Source organism: Stegostoma tigrinum, chromosome 4, assembly GCF_030684315.1.
Source record: "Stegostoma tigrinum isolate sSteTig4 chromosome 4, sSteTig4.hap1, whole genome shotgun sequence".
In the NCBI taxonomy this organism is placed as follows: domain Eukaryota; kingdom Metazoa; phylum Chordata; class Chondrichthyes; order Orectolobiformes; family Stegostomatidae; genus Stegostoma; species Stegostoma tigrinum.
In genome coordinates, this window is record NC_081357.1 from 80,131,798 (window position 1) to 80,140,825 (window position 9,028).

A 9,028-nucleotide genomic window follows, 5' to 3' on the forward strand; every position below is an offset into this window, starting at 1 on the left:
ACTTGTCATCGTAAGGGCTGCAATCACAACCAATCCATTGTCAGCTACTGATGGTCACAATTAACAGCTACTGATTCCCACAAACTGACCTTAATCCATTCTATTGTCTGACCAACTGTTGTTTGCTCAGTCTCTCTTTCTCTGGGCTTCATCTCCACCTATTGTTTATTCTTTCCCCCACCTCATCTTCAGTATACATACACACCAATCTTTCCCTAGCTACAATCAGTACTGAAGAAGGGTCACTGGACCTGAAACATTAATTCTGCTTTCTTTCCACAGACTCTACCAGACCGGTGAGTTTTTGATTTTGATTTCCAGCAACAGCAATTGTTTGTTTAACAAGGATGTAAAATTGTCAGGAATGTAAAATTCTAGCTATGAGTAGAAGATTTAATGGGATGGGATAGTTTTCTTTGAAACACTAGTTGTTGAGAAGTAGACAGAGTGAATAGGAAATACTTATTTCCCTTAGCACTGAGGTCTATAACGAGTTTGGGGAGGAGTCATTGATTTAAGTGCTGTAATTGTTGACAAGTATCTTTTTCAGCCAAAAGACAGTTGGGGTTCTGGAACTGACTGACAGAAGTATAAAGGCAGAAATCCCCCAGTGCGTTTAAAAGGCGCTTGAATATGCACTGGAAGTGACTAGGCTACAGAATAAAAGTTGCAAAATAGGAGTAGGTTAAATTACTGTTTTTCAACTGACACAGAAACATTGAGTCATATCACCTTTGGTGCAATAAATCCGTCAGGTTTAGTCAATGTTTTTATGTTTCTTGACGTGACGGTAAGCACAAGTGCAAATGTGAATCTGAACATAAGTTACATCTCGGCTCCCTCCAGAGCGAAAATTCATCCATTTAACACAAGTGAAACTGAAGGAATGAAATAGAAATAAATATACACAAACGCAAAATAAAAACAAAACGTTGGAAATACACAACAAGCGGCAATGGGGAAAGGAAAAGATTCAAGTTTTCAAATCAATGATCTTTCATCAGAACTTGTTTCATCAGATTTTCTACATCCGCAGCATGTTAATACAAACGTGAAATCGATTTTAGAGGATTAGTCTCCAGGAATTGCACGTCCACCCAGAGTCAATGAGTAGCAACTCTGAAAGTCTATACGTTCCACATTATAACAGTGAATGCCTTTCATATTAGCTATAAGGTAAGGCAGTCTGGAAAATCCTGCAAGGTGTTACACAAATGCAGGTCCTCTTAGTTTCTGAAGGACTGACGTCGAGACCATAGCGATCCTCGACCTTACCGTTTCATAAAACCGATCTTAAACAAAAACTGAAATTGCCCGGGAAACTCAACATGTCTGGCAGTATCTGTGGAGGGACAGGAATCACATTTCACGTTTCGAGTTTGGAAGAGTCATGGACTAGAAACATTAACTGCGTTTTTCTCTACACAGATACTGCCAGACTTGCTGAATTTCTCCAGCAATTTGTCTTTTTCTTGTCGGGACCACAAAACACATGGCATTTCCCACCCCGGACGACCCAGGAAAGGGGAGTGGCCTTAAACCAGTGGACAACGCAAGCGATCACAACGTGTACGCTGTACCTGAGGATTCAGAAGGGTTTTCAGATGTTTCAGCTGCATTAGTTTCTCCCAGACCTAATCTCGACTCCGTCCGCTTTATTTCTTCCCACAGATCAGCTGCAGTTTCCCTGGTTACGGTCACAAACGTCACTGTATTTGGGTACTCAGCCTCTGGATGACGTGTTACCCACGAGGCCGAGCGCGGTGATAAAATGAATAGAGCGGCGGTTACTTTAACATCTTCGATGGGTTTAATGCAAAAAAAGCATTAAAAGAACATTGGCACAAATCCAAAATCTCAACCGGCTCCTCCAACCAGTGCAGGTACTCATTTGGAAAAGGACATGTACGGGACTTGCAGAGGCAGTAACTGAGTGTTTCCTTGTTCTCACAAAGCTAAAGAATGTAAATTATAGACATGGAGTTTGAACCGGAACAAAAATGCCTGGTTCATCCGGAGAAAATTTCAAGGCCCTTCGCTAACTCCCAATGAAAGCACAAAGGCCGTATGGAAAAAGAAATGGAAATGCCGGGGATTGAACCCGCGGCCCCCATACGTACAAAGCATGCACTCTACCACTGAGCCACATCCCCGTAGTCATTACAAAAAAAGTGATAAATAGGTAGTTCATATGAAATGAATTTTTTTTTCCCTGGTAAATTTTTGTTGGTTCATTTATTTGGTACCTTTGATTTTCTTGTAGTCTTATTTAATTGTAACAGCCAAAAAGTGATTATATAATCTGTCTCTAATGGCCTCTTTGCAAGAACATTTTTTTCCAATGCCTTCACAATCTTCTTCCTGCCACTCAAGTCATTGATTAGAGTCATAGAGGTTTACAGCATAGAAGCAGGCCCTTTGGCCAATTTGTCCATTATGCCCAGTTTTCAGAAATAATTTAATCTCATGTGCCTGTGTGTGGTCCCTATCTCTCCATACCTATCCCAGCTATGTACCCATGGAAATAGAACATAGAACAGTACAGCACAGAACAGGCCCTTCAGCCCACAATGTTGTGCCGACCATTGATCCTCATGTATGCACCCTCAAATTTCTGTGACCATATACATGTCCAGCAGTCTCTTAAATAACCCCAATGACCTTGCTTCCACAACTGCTGCTGGCAACGCATTCCATGCTCTCACAACTCTCTGCGTAAAGAACCTGCCTCTGACATCCCCTCTATACTTTCCACCAACCAGCTTAAAACTATGACCCCTCGTGCTAGCCATTTCTGCCCTGGGAAATAGTCTCTGGCTATCAACTCTATCTATGCCTCTCATTATCTTGTATACCTCAATTAGGTCCCCTCTCCTCCTCCTTTTCTCCAATGAAAAGAGACTGAGCTCAGTCAACCTCTCTTCATAAGATAAGCCCTCCAGTCCAGGCAGCATCCTGGTAAACCTCCTCTGAACCCTCTCCAAAGCATCCACATCTTTCCTATAATAGGGCGCCCAGAACTGGACGCAGTATTCCAAGTGCGGTCTAACCAAAGTTTTATAGAGCTGCAACAAGATCTCACGACTCTTAAACTCAATCCCCCTGTTAATGAAAGCCAAAACACCATATGCTTTCTTAACAACCCTGTCCACTTGGGTGGCCATTTTAAGGGATCTATGTATCTGCACACCAAGATCCCTCTGTTCCTCCACGCTGCCAAGAATCCTATCCTTAATCCTGTACTCAGCTTTCAAATTCGACCTTCCAAAATGCATCACCTCGCATTTATCCAGGTTGAACTCCATCTGCCACCTCTCAGCCCATCTCTGCATCCTGTCAATGTCCCGCTGCAGCCTACAACAGCCGTCTACACTGTCAACGACACCTCCGACCTTTGTGTCGTCTGCAAACTTGCTGACCCATCCTTCAATTCCCTCGTCCAAGTCATTAATAAAAATTACAAACAGTAGACGCCCAAGGACAGAGCCCTGTGGAACTCCACTCACCACTGACTTCCAGGCAGAATATTTTCCTTCTACTACCACTCGCTGTCTTCTGTTGGCCAGCCAATTCTGTATCCAAGCAGCTAAGTTCCCCTGTATCCCATTCCTCCTGACCTTCTGAATGAGCCTACCATGGGGAACCTTATCAAATGCCTTACTGGAAATGTTTCTTAAGTAACAAAATTGTATTCACCTCCACCATTACTTCTGGCAGCCTGTCCCAGACACTCACTCTGTGTGAAAATAATTGCCCCTCTGATGCTTTTGTGCCTCTCCCCTCTCAACTTAAACCTATGCCCTCAAGTTTTGGACTTCCATACCATGGGGAAAAGCTGTTAGCTATATATTTCTATGCCTCTCATAATTTTACAGAACTCTATAAGGTCACCCCTCAATCTCCTATGCTCCAGGGGAAAAGGTCACAACCTATCCAGCCTCTCCATATAACTCAAACCTTCCAGTCCAGGTAGTATCCCAGTAAATATTTTCTGCACTGTGTCTAGTTTAATAATATCCTTTCTATAGTAGGCAACCAGAACTGTGGCCTTACCAATGTCTTGTACAGCTGCAACGAGACATCCCAACACCTATTGTCAATGTTCTGACTAATGAAAGCAAGCATGCCAAATACCTTCTTCAATACTCTGTGTACTTGTGACTCCACTTTCAAGGAGCTTTCATGAACCTGTACCCTGAGATCTCATTGTTCTGTATCACACCCCAGGGCACGACCATTGACTGTTTAAGTTCTGCCCTGGTTTGACCTACCAAAATGCAACACCTTGTATTTATCTAAATTAAAGTCTATCTGCCAGTCCTCAGCCCACCTGCCCAGTTGGTCAAGATCTTATTGTATTCCCAGATAACCTTCTTCACTGTCCACTATACCACTAATCTTGGTATCATCATTAAACTTACTAATCATACCTCCTACTTCTCATCCAAGTCATTTATATAAATGACAATAACAGTGGACCCAGCATCGATCCCTATGGCACACTGCAAGTCACAGGCCTACAGTTTGAAAAGCAACCCTCTACTACTACTTCTAACCTCAACCTGCAAAGCCAATTTTGTATCCAGGTGGCCAGCTCTCCATGGATCCTGTGAGATTTAACCTTACTCAACAACTCACCCTGCAGTACATTATCAAACGCCCAACTACAGTCTATGTAGATAATGTCTATCACACTGCCCTTATCTACTTTCTTGGTCACCCCTTCAAAAATCCCAATCAATTTCATGTGACATAATTTCCCACGCACAAAGCCATGGTGACTATCCCAAAAGACTTCTTGCCTCTCCAAAGGCTATAGGTCCTGTATCTCAGAATCTCTTCTGGCAACTTACCCACCACAGACGCTAGGCTTACTGGCAGCTCCCAAGCATTTAACTGCAGCCTTTCTTAAATAATGGCACAATATTAGCCAACCTCCAATCCTTAGACACTTCACCCATGGCTCTTGATATCTCCGTGAGGATCCCTGCAATTTCCTCCCTTACCTCCCACAAAGTCTTGTGATACGTTTCATGAGGTCCCAAGGATTCATCTGCTTAATGCGTTTCAAGACTTCCAGCATCTCTTTGATGGTATGGACTCTCTTCAAGAATTCACAATTTATTTCCCCAACTTCCCTAGCATCCTTGCCTTTTTTGATGGTAAAGACTGATGAGAAATATTCTTTTAGGATCTCAACGTAGACCAGGAGCTCAATCAGCAATGACAACATACTTAAACGACTAGACTCTGCCTTCCCACACATTTCATCTTTAATTGTGAAGTAAACAAACAGATCAACGGTACACCAATGGGGTCACCCATGTCAGGATTCATTGCAGAAGCAGTCATGCAAAGACTAGAACACACCAACCTCCCCTGCATTCAACCTAAACTACGTATTCAGTACGTAGACAAAACATTTGTCATTCTTAAACACAACAAATTAGAAGAGACCCACAACCCCATCGACAGCGTATTCACGGGGATTAAATTCATAAGGGAAGAAGAAAGCAACAATCAACTTCCACTCCTGGATGTTAAAGATGTGCATAGGACCAACAGGGAGTTCCAATTCTCAGTATACAGAAAATCAACGGATACTGATCGAAAATGTAACTTCCACAGCAACCATCCCAACACCCACAAATAAAGCTGCATTAGGACACTATTTAAATGGGTCAGGACACACTGCAACACCCCAGAACTATGCAGGAAACAGGAAGAGCACCTATATAAAATCCTCACTTTAAAAGGAGTTCCCCGCAACTTCATCTGCAGATGCCTACTAAACAGACAACAACAGGAGGACACAATATGCCTTAACGCACTAGCCACATTGCATTTATATCAAGAACACATTGGAACTGACAAAGAGACTGCTATAAGACCACTAGGAATCATGGTGGCCCACATGCCCAGAGCCACTCTACAACAAACACTTACAAGGATTAAAGCCCCCATTCCCAAAACATGCAGAACCAACGTGGTTTACATGCAATGACTGCTACAAACATTACAGTGGGTAGACAGGAAGGAAACTAGCCATCAGAATACATGAACATCAACTAGCAGCAAAGCAGCACAACGAACTCTCCTTAATATCTGTACACTCAGACAATGAAGGCCATCAGTTTAACTTGGACAAGGTAACAATTGTAGCCTAAGCCAAACAAAGACACGCACGGGAATTCCTAGACGCATGGTTCTCTGCCCATAATGCAATCAACAAACACACAGAATTGGACCCTGTATACAAACCCATACAGATAAAACCAGAAATGACAGGACTCACCTTAACAGATCAAACAGTATAAGTTCCAAGCGGAGTAGAATAACATTTCTTCATTGGGGGGGGTCCACTGATGATGTCAGCTAGCATGGTGATGAAATGTCTGAACAAGAACAAGCCAGCTCAGCGAGCAAGTCAACAATCTCAATGATAGCAGGAACTACCAATGCTGGAGAATCTGACATAACAAGGTGTACAGCTGGATGAAGCAGCATCAGAGGAGCAGGAAAGCTAACATTTCAGACTAAGACCCTTCTTCAGAAATGGGGGATGGGAAGGGGATTCTGAAATAAATAGGTAGAAAGAGGGAGGGAGGTGGAATATGGATAAAGGAGAAGATCGGTGGAGGGGAGACAGACAGGTCAAAGAGGTGGGATTGGAACCAGTAAAGGTGATGTAGGTGGGGATTTAGGGAGGGGATAAGTTGGTCCAGGGAGTACAGACAGATCAAGGAGGCGGGATGAGGCTAGTGGGTAGGAGATGGGGGTGGGGCTTGAGGTGGGAGGAATGGTTAGGGAGGCGGGGACAAGCTGGGCTGGTTTTGGGATGTGGGCGGGGGAGGGGAGATTTTGAAGCTTGTGAAGTCCACATTGATACCATTGGGATGCAGGGATCCCAAGCCAAATATGAGATGCTGTTCCTGCAGCCTTCGGGTGGCATCGGTGTAGCACTTGCTGTGGATGCAGGGAAAAGTGCCAGGGGTGGTGGGGCTGGTGGGGAGTATGGAGCAGACAACGGAGTCACAGAGAAAGTGGTCCCTCTGGAAAGCAGATAAGGGTGAGGAGGGAAAAAGGTCTTTGGTAGTTGGGTCAGATTGCAGATGGTGGAAGTGTGGGAGGAAGATGCATTGGATTTGGCAGTTGGTGGGGTGGTACGTGAGGCCGAGAGGGATTCTGTTTTGTTTGTTATTGCAGGTAGGGGGTGTGAGGGATGAGTTGCAGGAAATGCGAAGAACATGGCTGAGGGCATTTTCAACCAATGCGGAGGGAAAATTGCAGTCCTTGAAAAACAAGGTCTTCCAGGCTGTCTGGGAGTGGAATGTCTCATCTCAGGAGCAGATGCGGCGGAGGCAAAGCAATTGGAAATAAGGGGATGGCCTTCTTGCAGCAAAGTGGATGAGAGGACAGAGATAGAGACAGAGATGTTCAAGCAGGAGAGAAAGGTATCAGAAATGGTCCAGGTGAGCTTAAGGTTGGGGTGAAGGTGTTAGTGAAGTGGATGAACTTTTTGAGCTCCAAGTTGGAGCACGAGGCAGCGCCAATAGAGTCATCGATGTAATGGAGGAAGAGGTGGGGGTTAGGGCCAGTGTAGCTTTGGAACAGGGATTGTTCCACATATCCCACAAAGAGGCAGGCATAATTTGGGCCCATGTGGGTACCCCTTTGTCTGTAGGAAGTTGGAAGGAATTGAAGATGGGTGAGGACAAGTTCAGCTAAGCAGATGAGGGTGTCAGTGGAGGGAGACAGGTCGGGCCTGCAGAACAGGAAGAAACGGAAGGCCTGTAATGCAAGTGTGTAGGGACTGGACATCCATGATAAAGATGAGGTTCTGGATGTAAGTTTGCTCACTGAGCTGGAAGGTTCGTTTTCAGATGTTTTGTCACTTTTTTTATTTGAAAAAATATACTTTATTCATAGAATATACAGAAAATAAAACATTTATACACCTACCCAGTCATGCAAGCTGCTCCCGGTTACCCAAGGGGTACATACACCAACTAGAGGCAAAAACAAAACAAAGATGAAAAAAAAAACAAAGCAAAGAAAATACATTGGCAGTCATCTCCCCGCACAGTCCCCATTGGCCCCTGACCAGTTGGGGAAGGCGCCAGCTGGGCCCAGTTACCAGATAGGGCCCTTTTTTCTATTCTGGACGAGGGGTTTCATACGGTGGTCTTTCCCCACCGCGCCTTGGCAGCGGCTGCCCCAAGCTTTAGCGCGTCCGTCAGCACGTAGTCATGGACCTTGGAGTGCGCCAGTCGGCAACACTCGGTCAGGGTCAGTTCTTTCAGCTGGCAGATCAGCAAGTTGCGGGCAGACCAAAGAGCGTCTTTCACCGCATTGATGGTCCTCCAGGCTCAGTTGATGTTGGTCTCGGCGTGCGTCCTGGGAAACAGCCAGTAGAGCACGGAGTCCCGTGTCATGGAGCTGCTCAGGACGAACCTCGACAAATACCACTGCATCCCCCTCCAGACCTCCTGCGCATAGGCACACTCCAGAAGGAGGTGATCGACACTCTCGTCCCCCCCGCAGCAGCCTCAAGGGCAGCGTGCGGTGGCGCAGAGATTCCGGGCATGCATAAAGGATCTCACTGGCAGAGCCCCTCTCAGCGCTAGCCAAGCAATGTCCTTGTGCTTGTTTGAAAGTTCTGGCGATGAGGCATTCTGCCAAATGACTTTGGCAGTCTGCGTGGGGAACCACACGACGCGATCCACCCTCTCCTTTTCCCGAAGGGTCTCGAGGATACTACGTGCTGACCACTGCCTGACGGCCTTGTGGTCAAAGGTGTTTCCTTTCAAAAATTTCTCCACGAAGGACAGGTGGTATGGGACGGGCCAACTACTTGGAGGGTTCCGCGGCAATGAGGCCAGGCCCATCCTTCGCAACACCGGGGACAGGTAGAACCTCAGTAAGAGCTTGATGCAGCCACACACAAAGGTAGCCACCAGGGCGAGGGTGGCGTTCGGTACGTCCTTTCCCCCATTTTCCAGGTCTTTGTACATGGTGTCCCTGCAGA

At 45.5% G+C, this 9,028-nt stretch overlaps 1 protein-coding gene and 1 non-coding gene across 7 annotated transcripts in view; both read right to left on the reverse strand.

Moving 5' to 3' along the window:
* Positions 1 to 8,422, reverse strand: part of ift172 (intraflagellar transport 172) — a 182,322-nt gene extending 173,900 nt beyond the window's left edge. For 2 of the 6 annotated variants that reach the window (XM_059645469.1, XM_059645468.1), the window contains exons 1-2: positions 1,581 to 2,648; positions 733 to 878 (exon numbers count right to left, since the gene is read on the reverse strand). Coding sequence is in view for 2 of the 6 variants with exons in the window: in XM_059645467.1 (XP_059501450.1) it covers positions 1,581 to 1,619 (39 nt within the window). In the remaining 4 variants the exon portion in view is untranslated. Of the gene's footprint in view, positions 1 to 732; positions 879 to 1,580; positions 2,652 to 7,962 lie in introns of those variants that run through there. The other 4 variants (XM_048530809.2, XM_048530807.2, XM_059645467.1 and 1 more) reach the window with 3 other exon arrangements.
* Positions 2,081 to 2,153, reverse strand: trnat-ugu (transfer RNA threonine (anticodon UGU)). Its single transcript has one exon. It is a non-coding gene; the product is annotated as a tRNA-Thr (tRNA).
* Positions 8,423 to 9,028: the final 606 nt, after the last annotated feature.